Genomic DNA, 18,238 nt, shown 5'->3' with positions numbered 1-18,238 from the left:
GGGTGGGTCACTGAGACGGGAAGGGTGTAGGGGCTGGGTATACACTGTACACAGGAGGGGTGCAGGGTCTGGGGGGGGTCACTGAGATGGGAAGGGTGTAGGGGCTGGGTATACACTGTACACAGGAGGGGTGCAGGGTCTGTCGGGGTCACTGAGATGGGAAGGGTGTAGGGGCTGGGTATACACTGTACACAGGAGGGGTACAGGGTCTGGGGGGGGTCACTGAGATGGGAAGGGTGTAGGGGCTGGGTATACACTGTACACAGGAGGGGTGCAGGGTCTGTCGGGGTCACTGAGACGGGAAGGGTTTAGGGGCTGGGTATACACTGTACACAGGAGGGGTGCAGGGTCTGGGGGTGTCACTGAGATGGGAAGGGTGTAGGGGCTGGGTATACACTGTACACAGGAGGGGTGCAGGGTCTGGGGAGGTCACTGAGACGGGAAGGGTGTAGGGGCTGGGTATACACTGTACACAGGAGGGGTGCAGGGTCTGTCGGGGTCACTGAGACGGGAAGGGTTTAGGGGCTGGGTATACACTGTACACAGGAGGGGTGCAGGGTCTGGGGGGGTCACTGAGACGGGAAGGGTGTAGGGACTGGGTATACACTGTACACAGGAGGGGTGCAGGGTCTGGGGGGTCACTGAGACGGGAAGGGTATAGGGGCTGGGTATACACTGTACACAGGAGGGGTGCAGGGTCTGGGGGTGGTCACTGAGACGGGAAGGGTGTAGGGGCTGGGTATACACTGTACACAGGAGGGGTGCAGGTTCTGGGGGGGTCACTGAGACGGGAAGGGTGTAGGGACTGGGTATACACTGTACACAGGAGGGGTGCAGGTTCTGGGGGGGTCACTGAGACGGGAAGGGTGTAGGGACTGGGTATACACTGTACACAGGAGGGGTGCAGGGTCTGTCGGGGTCACTGAGATGGGAAGGGAGTAGGGGCTGGGTATACACTGTACACAGGAGGGGTGCAGGGTGTGGGGGGGTCACTGAGACGGGAAGGGTGTAGGGGCTGGGTATACACTGTACACAGGAGGGGTGCAGGGTCTGGGGGGGTCACTGAGATGGGAAGGGTGTAGGGGCTGGGTATACACTGTACACAGGAGGGGTGCAGGGTCTGTCGGGGTCACTGAGACGGGAAGGGTGTAGGGACAGGGTATACACTGTACACAGGAGGGGTGCAGGGTCTGGGGGGGTCACTGAGATGGGAAGGGTGTAGGGGCTGGGTATACACTGTACACAGGAGGGGTGCAGGGTCTGTGGGGGTCAGTGAGATGGGAAGGGTGTAGGGGCTGGGTATACACTGTACACAGGAGGGGTGCAGGGTCTGTGGGGGGTCACTGAGACGGGATGGGTGTAGGGGCTGGGTATACACTGTACACAGGAGGGGTGCAGGGTCTGTCGGGGTCACTGAGACGGGAAGGGTGTAGGGGCTGGGTATACACTGTACACAGGAGGGGTGCAGGGTCTGTGAGGGGTCACTGAGATGGGAAGGGTGTAGGGGCTGGGTATACACTGTACACAGGAGGGGTGCAGGGTCTGGGGGGGTCACTGAGACGGGAAGGGTGTAGGGGCTGGGTATACACTGTACACAGGAGGGGTGCAGGTTCTGGGGGGGTCACTGAGACGGGAAGGGTGTAGGGGCTGGGTATACACTGTACACAGGAGGGGTGCAGGGTCTGGGGGGGTCACTGAGAGGGGAAGGGTGTAGGGGCTGGGTATACACTGTACACAGGAGGGGTGCAGGGTCTGGGGGGGTCACTGAGACGGGAAGGGTGTAGGGGCTGGGTATACACTGTACACAGGAGGGGTGCAGGGTGTGGGGGGTCACTGAGATGGGAAGGGTGTAGGGGCTGGGTATACACTGTACACAGGAGGGGTGCAGGGTCTGGGGGGGGTCACTGAGACGGGAAGGGTGTAGGGGCTGGGTATACACTGTACACAGGAGGGGTGCAGGGTCTGGGGTGTCACTGAGACGGGAAGGGTGTAGGGGCTGGGTATACACTGTACACAGGAGGGGTGCAGGGTCTGGGGGGGTCACTGAGATGGGAAGGGTGTAGAGGCTGGGTATACACTGTACACAGGAGGGGTGCAGGGTCTGTCGGGGTCACTGAGACGGGAAGGGTGTAGGGGCTGGGTATACACTGTACACAGGAGGGGTGCAGGGTCTGGGGGGGTCACTGAGATGGGAAGGGTGTAGGGACTGGGTATACACTGTACACAGGAGGGGTGCAGGGTCTGGGGGTGGTCACTGAGACGGTAAGGGTGTAGGGGCTGGGTATACACTGTACACAGGAGGGGTGCAGGTTCTGGGGGGGTCACTGAGACGGGAAGGGTGTAGGGACTGGGTATACACTGTACACAGGAGGGGTGCAGGTTCTGGGGGGGTCACTGAGACGGGAAGGGTGTAGGGACTGGGTATACACTGTACACAGGAGGGGTGCAGGGTCTGTCAGGGTCACTGAGATGGGAAGGGAGTAGGGGCTGGGTATACACTGTACACAGGAGGGGTGCAGGGTGTGGGGGGGGTCATTGAGACGGGAAGGGTGTAGGGGCTGGGTATACACTGTACACAGGAGGGGTGCAGGGTCTGGGGGGGTCACTGAGATGGGAAGGGTGTAGGGGCTGGGTATACACTGTACACAGGAGGGGTGCAGGGTCTGTCGGGGTCACTGAGACGGGAAGGGTGTAGGGACAGGGTATACACTGTACACAGGAGGGGTGCAGGGTCTGGGGGGGTCACTGAGATGGGAAGGGTGTAGGGGCTGGGTATACACTGTACACAGGAGGGGTGCAGGGTCTGTCGGGGTCACTGAGACGGGAAGGGTGTAGGGGCTGGGTATACACTGTACACAGGAGGGGTGCAGGGTCTGTGAGGGGTCACTGAGATGGGAAGGGTGTAGGGGCTGGGTATACACTGTACACAGGAGGGGTGCAGGGTCTGGGGGGGTCACTGAGACGGGAAGGGTGTAGGGGCTGGGTATACACTGTTCACAGGAGGGGTGCAGGGTCTGGGGGGGTCACTGAGAGGGGAAGGGTGTAGGGGCTGGGTATACACTGTACACAGGAGGGGTGCAGGGTCTGGGGGGGTCACTGAGACGGGAAGGGTGTAGGGGCTGGGTATACACTGTACACAGGAGGGGTGCAGGGTCTGGGGGGGTCACTGAGACGGGAAGGGTGTAGGGGCTGGGTATACACTGTACACAGGAGGGGTGCAGGGTCTGGGGGGGTCACTGAGACGGGAAGGGTGTAGGGGCTGGGTATACACTGTACACAGGAGGGGTGCAGGGTCTGGGGGGGTCACTGAGACGGGAAGGGTGTAGGGGCTGGGTATACACTGTACACAGGAGGGGTGCAGGGTCTGGGGGGGTCACTGAGACGGGAAGGGTGTAGGGGCTGGGTATACACTGTACACAGGAGGGGTGCAGGGTCTGGGGGGGGGTCACTGAGACGGGAAGGGTGTAGGGGCTGGGTATACACTGTACACAGGAGGGGTGCAGGGTCTGGGGGTGGTCACTGAGACGGGAAGGGTGTAGGGGCTGGGTATACACTGTACACAGGAGGGGTGCAGGGTCTGGGGGGGTCACTGAGACGGGAAGGGTGTAGGGGCTGGGTATACACTGTACACAGGAGGGGTGCAGGGTCTGGGGTGTCACTGAGATGAGAAGGGTGTAGGGGCTGGGTATACACTGTACACAGGAGGGGTGCAGGGTCTGGGGGGGTCACTGAGATGGGAAGGGTGTAGGGGCTGGGTATACACTGTACACAGGAGGGGTGCAGGGTCTGGGGTGTCACTGAGATGGGAAGGGTGTAGGGGCTGGGTATACACTGTACACAGGAGGGGTGCAGGGTCTGGGGGGTCACTGAGATGGGAAGGGTGTAGGGGCTGGGTATACACTGTACACAGGAGGGGTGCAGGGTCTGTGAGGGGTCACTGAGACGGGAAGGGTGTAGGGACTGGGTATACACTGTACACAGGAGGGGTGCAGGGTCTGTGTGGGGTCACTGAGACGGGAAGGCTGTAGGGGCTGGGTATACACTGTACACAGGGGGGGTGCAGGGTCTGGGGGGGTCACTGAGACGGGAAGGGTGTAGGGGCTGGGTATACACTGTACACAGGAGGGGTGCAGGGTCTGGGGGGGTCACTGAGACGGGAAGGGTGTAGGGGCTGGGTATACACTGTACACAGGAGGGTTGCAGTGTCTGGGGGGGTCACTGAGACGGGAAGGGTGTAGGGGCTGGGTATACACTGTACACAGGAGGGGTGCAGGGTCTGGGGGGGTCACTGAGACGGGAAGGGTGTAGGGGCTGGGTATACACTGTACACAGGAGGGTTGCAGTGTCTGGGGGGGTCACTGAGACGGGAAGGGTGTAGGGGCTGGGTATACACTGTACACAGTAGGGGTGCAGGGTCTGGGGGGGTCACTGAGATGGGAAGGGTGTAGGGGCTGGGTATACACTGTACACAGGAGGGATGCAGGGTCTGGGGGGGTCACTGAGATGGGAAGGGTGTAGGGGCTGGGTATACACTGTACACAGGAGGGGTGCAGGGTCTGGGGGTGTCACTGAGATGGGAAGTGTGTAGGGGCTGGGTATACACTGTACACAGCAGGGGTCCAGGGTCTGTGAGGGTCACCGAGATGGGAAGGGTGTAGGGGCTGGGTATACACTGTACACAGGAGGGGTGCAGTGTCTGGGGGGGTCACTGAGACGGGAAGGGTGTAGGGGCTGGGTATACACTGTACACAGGAGGGGTGCAGGGTCTGGGGGGGTCACTGAGATGGGAAGGGTGTAGGGACTGGGTATACACTGTACACAGGAGGGGTGCAGGGTCTGGGGGTGGTCACTGAGACGGTAAGGGTGTAGGGGCTGGGTATACACTGTACACAGGAGGGGTGCAGGTTCTGGGGGGGTCACTGAGACGGGAAGGGTGTAGGGACTGGGTATACACTGTACACAGGAGGGGTGCAGGTTCTGGGGGGGTCACTGAGACGGGAAGGGTGTAGGGACTGGGTATACACTGTACACAGGAGGGGTGCAGGGTCTGTCAGGGTCACTGAGATGGGAAGGGAGTAGGGGCTGGGTATACACTGTACACAGGAGGGGTGCAGGGTGTGGGGGGGTCATTGAGACGGGAAGGGTGTAGGGGCTGGGTATACACTGTACACAGGAGGGGTGCAGGGTGTGGGGGGGTCATTGAGACGGGAAGGGTGTAGGGGCTGGGTATACACTGTACACAGGAGGGGTGCAGGGTCTGGGGGGGTCACTGAGATGGGAAGGGTGTAGGGGCTGGGTATACACTGTACACAGGAGGGGTGCAGGGTCTGTCGGGGTCACTGAGACGGGAAGGGTGTAGGGACAGGGTATACACTGTACACAGGAGGGGTGCAGGGTCTGGGGGGGTCACTGAGATGGGAAGGGTGTAGGGGCTGGGTATACACTGTACACAGGAGGGGTGCAGGGTCTGTCGGGGTCACTGAGACGGGAAGGGTGTAGGGGCTGGGTATACACTGTACACAGGAGGGGTGCAGGGTCTGTGAGGGGTCACTGAGATGGGAAGGGTGTAGGGGCTGGGTATACACTGTACACAGGAGGGGTGCAGGGTCTGGGGGGGTCACTGAGACGGGAAGGGTGTAGGGGCTGGGTATACACTGTTCACAGGAGGGGTGCAGGGTCTGGGGGGGTCACTGAGAGGGGAAGGGTGTAGGGGCTGGGTATACACTGTACACAGGAGGGGTGCAGGGTCTGGGGGGGTCACTGAGACGGGAAGGGTGTAGGGGCTGGGTATACACTGTACACAGGAGGGGTGCAGGGTCTGGGGGGGTCACTGAGACGGGAAGGGTGTAGGGGCTGGGTATACACTGTACACAGGAGGGGTGCAGGGTCTGGGGGGGTCACTGAGACGGGAAGGGTGTAGGGACTGGGTATACACTGTACACAGGAGGGGTGCAGGGTCTGAGGGGGTCACTGAGACGGGAAGGGTGTAGGGGCTGGGTATACACTGTACACAGGAGGGGTGCAGGGTCTGGGGGGGTCACTGAGACGGGAAGGGTGTAGGGACTGGGTATACACTGTACACAGGAGGGGTGCAGGGTCTGGGGGGGGGGTCACTGAGATGGGAAGGGTGTAGGGGCTGGGTATACACTGTACACAGGAGGGGTGCAGGGTCTGGGGGTGGTCACTGAGACGGGAAGGGTGTAGGGGCTGGGTATACACTGTACACAGGAGGGGTGCAGGGTCTGGGGGGGTCACTGAGACGGGAAGGGTGTAGGGGCTGGGTATACACTGTACACAGGAGGGGTGCAGGGTCTGGGGGGGTCACTGAGACGGGAAGGGTGTAGGGGCTGGGTATACACTGTACACAGGAGGGGTGCAGGGTCTTGGGGGGTCACTGAGACAGGAAAGGTGTAGGGGCTGGGTATACACTGTACACAGGAGGGGTGCAGGGTCTGGGGGGGGTCACTGAGACGGGAAGGGTGTAGGGGCTGGGTATACACTGTACACAGGAGGGGTGCAGGGTCTGGGGGGATCACTGAGACGGGAAGGGTGTAGGGGCTGGGTATACACTGTACACAGGAGGGGTGCAGGGTCTGGGGTGTCACTGAGACGGGAAGGGTGTAGGGGCTGGGTATACACTGTACAGAGGAGGGGTGCAGGGTCTGGGGGGGTCACTGAGATGGGAAGGGTGTAGGGGCTGGGTATACACTGTACACAGGAGGGGTGCAGGGTCTGGGGTGTCACTGAGATGAGAAGGGTGTAGGGGCTGGGTATACACTGTACACAGGAGGGGTGCAGGGTCTGGGGGGGTCACTGAGACGGGAAGGGTGTAGGGGCTGGGTATACACTGTACACAGGAGGTGTGCAGGATCTGGGGTGTCACTGAGATGGGAAGGGTGTAGGGGCTGGGTATACACTGTACACAGGAGGGGTGCAGGGTCTGGGGGGTCACTGAGATGGGAAGGGTGTAGGGGCTGGGTATACACTGTACACAGGAGGGGTGCAGGGTCTGTGAGGGGTCACTGAGACGGGAAGGGTGTAGGGGCTGGGTATACACTGTACACAGGGGGGGTGCAGGGTCTGGGGGGGTCACTGAGACGGGAAGGGTGTAGGGGCTGGGTATACACTGTACACAGGAGGGGTGCAGGGTGTGGGGGGGGGTCACTGAGATGGGAAGGGTGTAGGGGCTGGGTATACACTGTACACAGGGGGGGTGCAGGGTCTGGGGGGGTCACTGAGACGGGAAGGGTGTAGGGGCTGGGTATACACTGTACACAGGAGGGGTGCAGGGTCTGGGGGGGTCACTGAGACGGGAAGGGTGTAGGGGCTGGGTATACACTGTACACAGGAGGGTTGCAGTGTCTGGGGGGGTCACTGAGACGGGAAGGGTGTAGGGGCTGGGTATACACTGTACACAGGAGGGGTGCAGGGTCTGTCGGGGTCACTGAGATGGGAAGGGTGTAGGGGCTGGGTATACACTGTACACAGGAGGGATGCAGGGTCTGGGGGGGTCACTGAGATGGGAAGGGTGTAGGGGCTGGGTATACACTGTACACAGGAGGGGTGCAGGGTCTGGGGGTGTCACTGAGATGGGAAGTGTGTAGGGGCTGGGTATACACTGTACACAGCAGGGGTCCAGGGTCTGTGAGGGTCACCGAGATGGGAAGGGTGTAGGGGCTGGGTATACACTGTACACAGGAGGGGTGCAGTGTCTGGGGGGGTCACTGAGACGGGAAGGGTGTAGGGGCTGGGTATACACTGTACACAGGAGGGGTGCAGGGTCTGGGGGTGTCACTGAGATGGGAAGTGTGTAGGGGCTGGGTATACACTGTACACAGCAGGGGTCCAAGGTCTGTTAGGGTCACCGAGATGGGAAGTGTGTAGGGGCTGGGTATACACTGTACACAGGAGGGGTGCAGGGTCTGGGGGGGGTCACTCAGTTTTTGTGAGGGCCGTGTGTGAATGATTTGAAAGCCCAGATGACAATTGTAATGTTACTAACCCAGAGGTGTTACAGGTCTATATTGAGAAGGGGTGATGGTAGTTCACTTGGCCTCTGATCCAATCACAGACCCATCACAGCTCAGAGAAAACGCTTTTGCACACAGACTCTCAGCTGTAAACATGTCTGACCTGCTGATGTATCTTGTAGGAGCGACAGGAGGAGGTATAATTCCCTGATCATCATCCAATCCAAGATCGCCTTGCAGTTTCGCACTCTCGGGGTCTGAAATAGAGAATCGATAATCAGACCTCCCGCCTGCCCAGCAATTTCTCAGAGGTTCAAACTGCTGTTCGGCAGTGAGGCTGATCCCTCACTACTGCTTCTCCTTTGGAGTACCGCTCTCCCTTCCGGAGTGGACCTGCGTATGATCCCAATTTGGGAAGGCATGGGCCAGCCCAGGGCCTCTCCCAAAGTTCAGAGACTTACTGCATTCACAGAACCGCTTTGACAGCTGCTGACGCCCTTCCAACAGTCATTCTATGAATCTCTCTGGCATTCATGGAACTGGAAATGTAATTCCAAGTATTTTTGGAAATGGTTATTATATTAGAATTGTTATGCTGCTAAAGCTCCCTCAAATCCTGGCTGTTCCAAGCGTAGCAATTCTCTCCATTCCTCTGTTTTGTACTCTCTCCTAGCTGTCTGTGCAAATGGTGTATAAAGGCTCGGATTAATCTGTTCTCTCCTCCCCTCCCTCCAGACAGAGAGTCACACACCATCCCTACTGTGCCTAGTAAAGTCTCTCTCACATTCTATTGTCTCTTCTGTCCAGCAGTGATACTTGTGTCCCTTATCAACATAAACAAAATGCTGGAGGAACTCAGCAGGTCAGGCAGCATCTGTGGAAAGGAAGAAACAGTGGACATTTCAGGCCAAGACTCTCCATCGGGACTGGAAAGGATGGAGGTAGAAGGCAGAACATGAAGGTCGGGAGAGGTGGAGGGGTACCAGCTAAAAGTAATAGGTGAGATCAGGTGAGGTGGGGAATGAAGTGAGAAGCTGGGAGGTGATAGGTGGAAGATGTAAAGGGCTAAAGAAGGAGGAATCTGATTGGAGAGGAGAGTAGACCATGGAGGAAAGGGAAGGAAGAGGGGGCACCAGAGGGAGGTGATGGGCAGGTGAGAATGAAAGGAGGTAAGAGGGGAGCCAGAATGGGGAATAGGAAAGGAAAGAAGGGAAAGGGTTAGGGAGAGAAATTACCAGCAGTTAGAGAAATCAATATTCATGCCATCAGGTTGGAGACCACCCTAACGGAATTTGAGGCGTTGTTCCTCCATCCTGAAAGTGGCTTCATCATAGCAGTGGAAGCGGCCATGGACAGACGTGGAAATGGGAATAGGAAGCAGAGTTAATATGGGTGATCACTGGAAAAGCCGCGTTCTGTGGCGGATGGAGCAAAGGTGCTCAACGTTAACGCGTGAAGCATCCACTGATCGGAACACTTCCCTTCCAGCGCCCAATTTCAAACAGCCATGGTCTTCTACTTTGATAATCTTGTCTCCACCTCCATTCCTCCCAAGAAGAATGATCACAGCTCCTCTAGTTTTTCCCACTGGAGCTGAAATTCCTCAGCCCTGGAACTATTCCAGGAAGTCCCACTCTCTTCAGGATGTAAACATCCTTTCAAAAGTGTGGTGTCTGGAAGTGGATATCACACTCAGCTGGTGGCCTGACTAGTTTCAGTATAACATAGAGTATAACAGTACAGTACAGGCCCGGCCCTTCAGCCCGCCAGGTTGTGCCAACTCCATGATCAATCTAGCACTTCCCTCCCACATAGCCCTCTGTTCCTCAAAAGCAAAACAAGTCCCTTTCTCACCCACACACCCATCCACTCACACTAAGTTTCCACAAATAAAATGAAGTGAGGCTTTTTATGTTTAATGAAACCTGTAACACACTTTATTGAACTCTACAACCTAAACCCAAAAGTGTGCTAAAAATGCTTATGTAACAACGTCATCCCATCAGACCAGATGCAATGGCTGAGGGAGCTGACAACCCAAACGGCATCTTGTAGTGTTAAGAGTCAACTTGCGTTGGCTTAAGCACTTGAAAAGTGTGCGGAGATGAGATACGTGTTCAGAGTTTGACTCACTGGTGACAAGTACGTCATCCATTAAAACAAAAGGAAAATCTCAGCCTTTCATTACAGAGTCCATCAGCTGTTGGAAAGTCTCTGCGGCATTTTTCAGTCCAAACAGCATGCACAGAAACTCAAAAAGGCCAAACAGGATGATCACAGCTGTTTTGGGAATGTCCTCAGAGCACACTAACTAGATCGACTTTGGAAAAAATTATCTTTCCGGCTCAACAAGCTGAAAAGTCTTGGATGTGTGGGACCAGGTAACGATCAGGGCTGGTGGTCTTTTCTGGTTGGCTGCCAGTGACTAGTGCTGTTCCTCAGGGGTCAGTATTGGGACTGCTGATTTTCACAGTGTTTGGCAATGGCTTAGATAATGGAATTGATGGCTTTCTGGCAAAGTTTGTGGATGATATGAAGATAGGTGGTGGGGTAGGTAGTGCTGAGGAAGCAATGCGATTGCAGCAGGACTTAGACAAGTTGGGTCTTGGAGACGTGAGGCGAGATATCGGCTTTTATTTGCTGGAAGAAAGAACAAGCAGCAATTGACCACCACACTGCATCCTGGAGACTGAGGCCGGGGCGGTGTCTCCAATCGCCTTTATACAGGGGTCTGTGGGAGGAGCCACAGGAGCAGTCAGACAGGTATATCTAGTTCACCACACACTCTATGGCTGGCAAACACTTAGGGACCATATGGAGGGGTGAAGCTATATCACTGGCACACAGTGCCAAGTCTTTCCCTGTGGCAAACTCAGCCTTCGCGGTTGCCAGCTTGTCTACACATGCGGGCATGGACTGGAGGGTCAGCTGTGGAGACGTGGTGCCCAGCCCCGTGTTTTGTGACTGTGGTGGAGAATGTGGGCTTGGTGAGGTTTGGGAATTCACCCAGCAGCCGAATAACCACACACGCAGTGGTGCATGTACCTGACAGAGCTGTTGTGGGGAGCTTACTGGGGAAGCAGGGTAGCAACTCAAAGTCCTTGACATCCACAAGCCGGAAGTTCTTAAGATTGACAAGTCCTTGGGCACACAGGAAGTCTGGACCAAGCAGAGGCCTGGCCACTTCAGCCAGGATGTGTAACGTTGCCCACTGAAGCAGAGCGTTACCCATCGTGTCCCGTAAGTCTGGATCCTGTTGCAGTTGGCGGCCTCCAGCGAGGTTTCATCGCTCTTTGCCTTCTCATCAGTAGACAATGCTATTGACACCCATGTCACACAGGAAGCATCACCCTGAAAGTGTATCAATAATGAGCGGTGGACGGCCCTGGTGTTCACAGACCTCTGATGACGCGATGCGTTGACACCGTCACAGCTTCAAGCCAGTTGGCACTTCCTGGCATTCGTACCAAAGTAAGTGTGGTAAAAGCACAGGTCCCACGTCATCGGTTTCACAGCTGCAGGGGTGCTTATATTGAGAGCTTACTGGCGTAGAGGAAGGAGGAGGAATGATGCACTGCTGTAGACTATCAACCATTTTAGCGAGCTCCCTATAGTCCAGCACAAACGCATTAGCGAGGACTATGCGAACTGGATCAGGCATTTGCTGCACGAAGAATTCAGAAATAAAGCAAAGATGGTGATTTCCCAGTGAAAACAGCGTGTGATCCATCAGCTCTGAAGGAATAGCATCACTGAGACTGGGTAAGAAGAGAAACTGTTTGGTGCGCTCAGGCTCCTAAAGTCCAAAAGTCTGTGAAAGGTGAGTTTTCAGTGATCAGTATTTATTGTGTTCAGGTGGCTTGTTCGAGCAGACTCTCGAATTGCTGAGTGACATGGCCACATATTTGGTGTCGTTGGTAGAAATCTCTGACAAAGCAAACTGGGCCTCAGCTCACACAAACCAAGCGACAGCATTTTGCTCCCAAAACTCTGGCAGTTTCAGAGTGACTGCATTAACCGACATGTTCGATAACTCTGGAATTGCCCAAGAGTATCGGGGGTCACCTACTTAAGTTTCCACAGATAAAGCAAAGTGAGGCATTTTATGTTGAATGAAGCTCATAACACATTTTATTGAACTCCAAAACCCAAATACAAAAGTGCACTAAAAATCTTTATGTAATAACATTGTCACAACAGTCCGGCCTCTTAAAGTGAAACCCCAACTCAATGTTGGCAGTTGTGAATGATGTACATTTCTCCCAATTATGTTACCCTACAACACAGACAGACAGGCTCCAAGTCCAGGACAGGCCATCTCCGGTCAGGCCCCAACCTGGGCAGCAGCAGTATCTGTGCAGAAGAAAGGCCCGGCAATCAGCTTCCATATCTTGCCTCGATAACCCTATGGACAACTGCACTCTCCATAGACTTGCCATGAGTCGATGACAACTCAAAGGCAATCAACAGTATTTAGTAGGCAAGAGCACCTTCCCTGTTACACGTATGAGGAAAAAGTGTTTGTGAGATGAAAAGCTGGCAGCCCTCTTGTATTGAACGGAGATGTTGAAAGTAAAGTTGTTTAAATGAAAGGAAATCTTGTCTTTATTGTCTGAGTGTTAACAGTGGATGGTTCAAGATGGTTCTCAAGAGGGAGGGTGAGAAGCCAGATGTTGTGGCCCATGTAGGGACCAATGACGAGGGTAGGAAGAGTGAGGAGGTCCTGAAAGGTAAGTTTAGGGAGCTAGGTGCCAAGTTAAAGGACAAGACCTCGAGGATAGCAATCTCAGGATTGCTACCAGTGCCACGTGCAGGTGGGTTTAGAAATAGTAAGATAGTGCAGATCAACACGTGGTTGAACATGGTGTAGCAGGGAGGGCTTCAGATTTATAGATAATTGGGCAGTTCTCCAGGGAAGGTGGGACCTGTTCCGGCGGGATGGTTTACATCTGAACTGGAGGGGGACAAATATTCTTGCAGATAGGTCAGCTAGAGAGGCTCCAGTGGATTTAAACTAGATACGAGGGGGGAGGGGAACCAGAGTGTAGGAACAGATGTATGGGAGAAGGAAGAAAAAGACAGTAAAGTTCTTTGTACTGTTAGAGATAAACAGAGAGGAAGAGGTGGAGAATTTCTTAAATGCATCTATTTTAATGCTAGAAGCATTGTAAGAAAGGTGGATGAGCTTAGAGCATGGATTGATACCTGGAAATATGATGTTGTAGCTATTAGTGAAACATGGTTGCAGGAAGGGTGTGATTGGCAACAAAATATTCCTGGATTTTGTTGCTTCAGGTGTGATAGAATTGGAGGTACAAGAGGGGGAGGTGTTGCGCTGCTTGTCAGAGAAAATATTACAGCGGTGCTCTGGCAGGATAGATTAGAGGGCTCGTCTAGGGAGACTATTTGAGTGGAATTGAGGAATGGGAAAGGTGTAGTAACACTTATAGGGATGTATTATAGACCACCTAATGGGGAGCGAGAATTGGGGGAGCAAATTTGCAAGGAGATAGCAGATATTTGAAGTAAGCACAGGGTTCTGATTGTGGGAGATAATAATTTTCCACACATAGACTGGGAAGCTCATACTGTAAAAGGGCTGGATGGTTTGGAGTTTGTAAAATGTGTGCAGGATAGTTTTTTGCAGCAATACATAGAGGTACCAACTAGAGAAGGGGCAGTGTTGGATCTCCTGTTAGGGAATGGGATAGGTCAGGTGACAGAGGTATGTGTTGGGAAGCACTTTGGGTCCAGTGATCACAATGTCATTAGTTTTAATATAACTATGGAGAAGGATAGGACTGGACCCAGGGTTGAGATTTTTGATTGGAGAAAGGCTAACTTTGAGGAGATGCGAAAGGATTTAGAAGGAGTGGATTGGGACAATTTGTTTTATGGGAAGGATGTAATAGAGAAATGGCGGTCATTTAAAGGTGAAATTTTGAGGGTACAGAACCTTTATGTTTCTGTTAGGTTGAAAGGAAAGGTTAAAAGTTTGAGAGAGCCATGGTTTTCAAGGGATATTGGAAACTTGGTTAGGAAAAAGAGAGATACCTACAATAAATATAGGCAGCATGGAGTAAATGAGGTGCTCGAGGAATATAAAGAATGTAAAAAGTATCTTAAGAAATTAGAAAAGCTAAAATAAGATACGAGGTTGCTTTGGCAAGTAAGGTAAAAATAAATCCAAAGGGTTTCTACAGTTATATTAATAGCAAAAGGATAGTGAGGGATAAAATTGGTCCCTTAGAGAATCAGAGCAGACAGCTATGTGTGGAGCCGAAAGAGATGGGGGAGATTTTGAACAATTTCTTTTCTTCAGTATTCACGAAGGAGAAGGATATTGAATTGTGTAAGGTAAGGGAAACTAGTAGGGAAATTATGAAAACTATGATGATTAAAGAGGAGGAAGTACTGGTGCTCTTAAGGAATATAAAAGTGGATAAATCTCCAGGTCCTGACAGGATATTCCCTAGGACCTTGAGGGAAGTTAGTGTGGAAATAGCAGGGGCTCTGACAGAAATATTTCAAATGTCATTAGAAACGGGGATGGTGCTGGAGGGTTGGCGTATTGCTCATGTGGTTCTATTGTTTAAAAAGGGTTCTAAGAGTAAACCTAGCAATTGTAGGCCTGTCAGTTTGATGTCAGTGGTGGGTAAATTAATGGAAAGTATTCTTAGAGATGGTATATATAATTATCTGGATAGACAGGGTCTGATTAGGAACAGTCAACATGGATTTGTGCGTGGAAGGTCATATTTGACAAATCTTATTGAATTTTTTGAAAAGGTTACTAGGAAAGTTGACGAGGATAAAGCAGTGGATGTTGTCTATTTGGACTTCAGTAAGGCCATTGAAAAGGTTCCACACGGAATGTTAGTTAGGAAGGTTCAATAGTTAGGTATTAATATTGAAGTAGTAAAATGGATTCAACAGTGGCTGGATGGGAGATGCCAGAGAGCAGTGGTGGATAACAGTTTGTCAGGTTGGAGGCCGGTGTCTAGTGGTGTGCCTCAGGGATGTGTACTGGGTCCAATGTTGTTTGTCATATACATTAATGATCTGGATGATGGGGTGGTAAATTGGATTAGTAAGTACGCAGATGATACTAAGGTAAGTGGCGTTGTGGATAATGAATTAGGTTTTCAAAGTTTGCAGAGAGATTTAGGCCAGATAGAAGAGTGGGCAGAGCGATGGCAGATGGAGTTTAATGCTGATAAATGAGAGGTGCTACATTTTGGTAGGAATAATCCAAATAGGACATACATGGTAAATGCAGGGCATTGAGGAATGCAAAAGAACAGAGTGATCTAGGAATGATGGTGCATAGTTCCCTGAAGGTGGAATCTCATGCGGATAGGGTGGTAAAGAAAACTTTTGGTATGTTGGCCTTTATAAATCAGAGCATTGAGTATAGGAGTTGGGATGTAATGTTAAAATTGTACAAGGCATTAGTAAGGCCGAATTTGGAGTATTGTGTACAGTTCTGGTCACCGAATTATAGGAAAGCTGTCAACAAAATAGAGAGAGTACAGAGAAGATTTACTAGAATGCGACCTGGGTTTCAGCACCTAAGTTACAGGGAAAGATTGAACAAGTTAGGTCTTTATTCTTAGGAGCGTAGAAGGTTGAGGGGGGACTTGATAGAGGTATTTAAAATTATGAGGGGGATAGATAGAGTTGACGTGGATAGATTTTTTCCATTGAGAGTAGGGGAGATTCAAACAAGAGGACATGAGTTGAGAGTTGGGGGCAAAAGTTTAAGGGTAACATGAGGGGGAATCTCTTTACTCAGAGAGTGGTAGCTGTGTGGAACGAGCTTCCAGTAGAAGTGGTAGAGGCAGGTTCGATATTGTCATTTAAAATAAAATTGGATAGGTATATGGACAGGAAAGGAATGGAGGGTTATGGGCTGAGTGCAGGTTGGTGGGACTAGGTGAGAGTAAGCGTTCGGCACGGACTAGAAGGGCCGAGTTGGCCTGTTTCTGTGCTGTAATTGTTATATGGTTATAAGATCCCACCAGCACTGGAGGAGAGCAAGTCTCACGAAAGCTGGAAAAATAGGATTGGAACATGGACTCATGTTACAGTGCTCAAAAAGAACTTGTAAACTCTCACAGTTGTGCTGCCGCTTTCGAGAAGACCGAGAGAGAGCGGGATGGGAATTTCAGTCGTAGACTTTAACAAAGATGATGGTAGAATACCCCAATAAATACACTTGACTCTTTTTGTAGGAAGAAAAGGATCTGATTTATGAGGCATATTCAGACTTTGACAAAACTTAGAGGCAATTCTAAAAATGTGGCTGATATGATTGATTTTGAACAGAAGTACTGTCACGTGTGTAAATACAAAATGGAACTTCCCCACCGGTCGCTCCTTCACACACTGTGAGCCACTGATTGATTCCCCCGAATCGATCCTCCAAACCCCCACCTTCCTGTGTCCCGTGGTGTGTCTGCTTCTGTCTTAGCAGACCTGCTTTTTATCTTCCCTCTGCAGGGCACCGACCGTCCATCAGGCTGGTCCCACCTAGCTGTCTCTGCAGGAATCTTACAAGCTGGCAAAAGTGTCCTTGAAGCAAAGGTAAACAATCAGCCAGTAGCCATATTAAATCATCTCTCTCTCTCTCTCTCTCATCTGCACTGGATGCCTCCCCCTCTTCCTCTCTCTCTTTCATTAGCAGCAAAGTTCACAGGGGGGACAACTCTGGACCCCATCTTAGCTTGGTTTGCTCATCACATGCTCAAACTTCACAAGCAGTTTGGACACGCTTCATTTGATAGACTTCAGAAACTGCTCAGGAAACAAAGCTGTAAATTATTTTTCCATTTTAAAGTAGACCATTGACAGCCCAAACACAAAGCCGCAGTTGTCCTGCATCTGAACACAATGAAACGGCAGCCATACACCGACCGACGTGAACTGGAGCAAGGGGCGTGGTATCTCCACATCACTGATGAGTTCACATGTTTCATTGCTGGTGGCATTGTAAGTACAAAGAGACCCTCAGGGATAGTAAAAACCTTCATCCATTCCTGATAAGTTCACTTACAGGAAAGTATTCAGTGACAATGATGGTGAATTTAATTATTGTTTTTACGCAGAGTGGTGAGTGTGTGGAATGGGCTGCTGGCAACTGTGGTGGGGGCAGATACGATAAATTTTCTATGTTTCTATGATGAATTCAGAGATAAAGCAGAGAACTTTAGCATCGAAACAAAGACAACAGTGGCATATAGTCCTTGAAGTCATGGACTTCTGGAGTGACACAATCAAACGCTTACTGAAATTATGCTGAAGGTGAAGAAAAGCAGGGGCTGTGATTGGACCAGCCCTGGCCTGGGTTCCTATGGTGAAGTATAGCAAGCACAATGTACACACCTACAGTTGGGGTTTGTGCAGAATCCAAACCTTCCCTCTGCACTGGCTGACAGACCACCTGCTCTAGCGGGCACTACAAGGAGTGACTGGGATGGGAAACGTATTTCAGATTGCATGCATTCACTGAGGCAGAGTGTTCAGAGAGAATTCGAAGAGCACTGAGGGCACGGATGACAAATATGTTAGAGGGAACAAAGTGTACTACAAAGGAGCAGATTGTACAGATGGAAAGATCCTGGAGTTGCCATTGGTCAAGATGGAGTTGTGGTATTCATGGGACAGATGTGAGGGTGCGTCATTCCAGACTCCGTACAGCACAGCTGAGGACCATCAGAACTCCATGGTGATTGATACAAAAGTGAAAAGCACTGACCGGTACACAGTCACATGCACAGACAGGGATGAGGTAAAAGCAGCTAAGGGCACCAAAGAGTTGCTCAACAGTGGCAGAGACAGTGCAGTGGGGTCTCAATAGACTTGTCTGAACAGAAATCATCTCAAGTGCAAAGACAACATGGACTATACCTCTTCCCACCCTGTTACTTGTAAAAGCACCACCCTTTTCTCTCAATCCCTCCAGCTCTGCTGCGTTTGCTCTCAGGATGAGGCTTTTCATTCCAGAACGAAGGAGATGTCTTCCTTAAAGGAAAGGGGCTTCCCTTCCTCCACCATCAATGTAGTCCTTAACTACATCTCTTCCATTTCATGCACATTTGCCCTCACCTCATCCTCCTGCCACCCCACCAGGGCTAGAGTGCCTCTTCTCCTCATCCACCACCCCATCAGCCTCCACATCCAGCACATAATTCTCCATAACTTCCCCCATCTCCAGTGGGATCCCACCACCAACCACATTCTTCCCTCCCCCTAACCTTCCGCAGGGA

At 52.3% G+C, this 18,238-nt stretch overlaps 1 protein-coding gene across 4 annotated transcripts in view; it reads right to left on the bottom strand.

Moving 5' to 3' along the window:
* The window catches only part of LOC140731855 (myeloid cell surface antigen CD33-like), a 213,178-nt gene that overhangs the window by 185,947 nt on the left and 8,993 nt on the right, over nt 1-18,238 (bottom strand). For all 4 annotated transcript variants that reach the window (XM_073053776.1, XM_073053801.1, XM_073053793.1 and 1 more), the window contains exon 2: nt 8,134-8,227. In XM_073053776.1, coding sequence (XP_072909877.1) covers nt 8,134-8,227 — 94 coding nt within the window. The remainder of the gene's footprint in view (nt 1-8,133; nt 8,228-18,238) is intronic.

The sequence above is a fragment of the Hemitrygon akajei genome, chromosome 1, assembly GCF_048418815.1.
Source record: "Hemitrygon akajei chromosome 1, sHemAka1.3, whole genome shotgun sequence".
NCBI classification, from domain to species: Eukaryota; Metazoa; Chordata; class Chondrichthyes; order Myliobatiformes; family Dasyatidae; genus Hemitrygon; species Hemitrygon akajei.
Note: the sequence above shows the minus strand (reverse complement) of the source record. Positions and strands in the feature narration are given on the sequence as shown.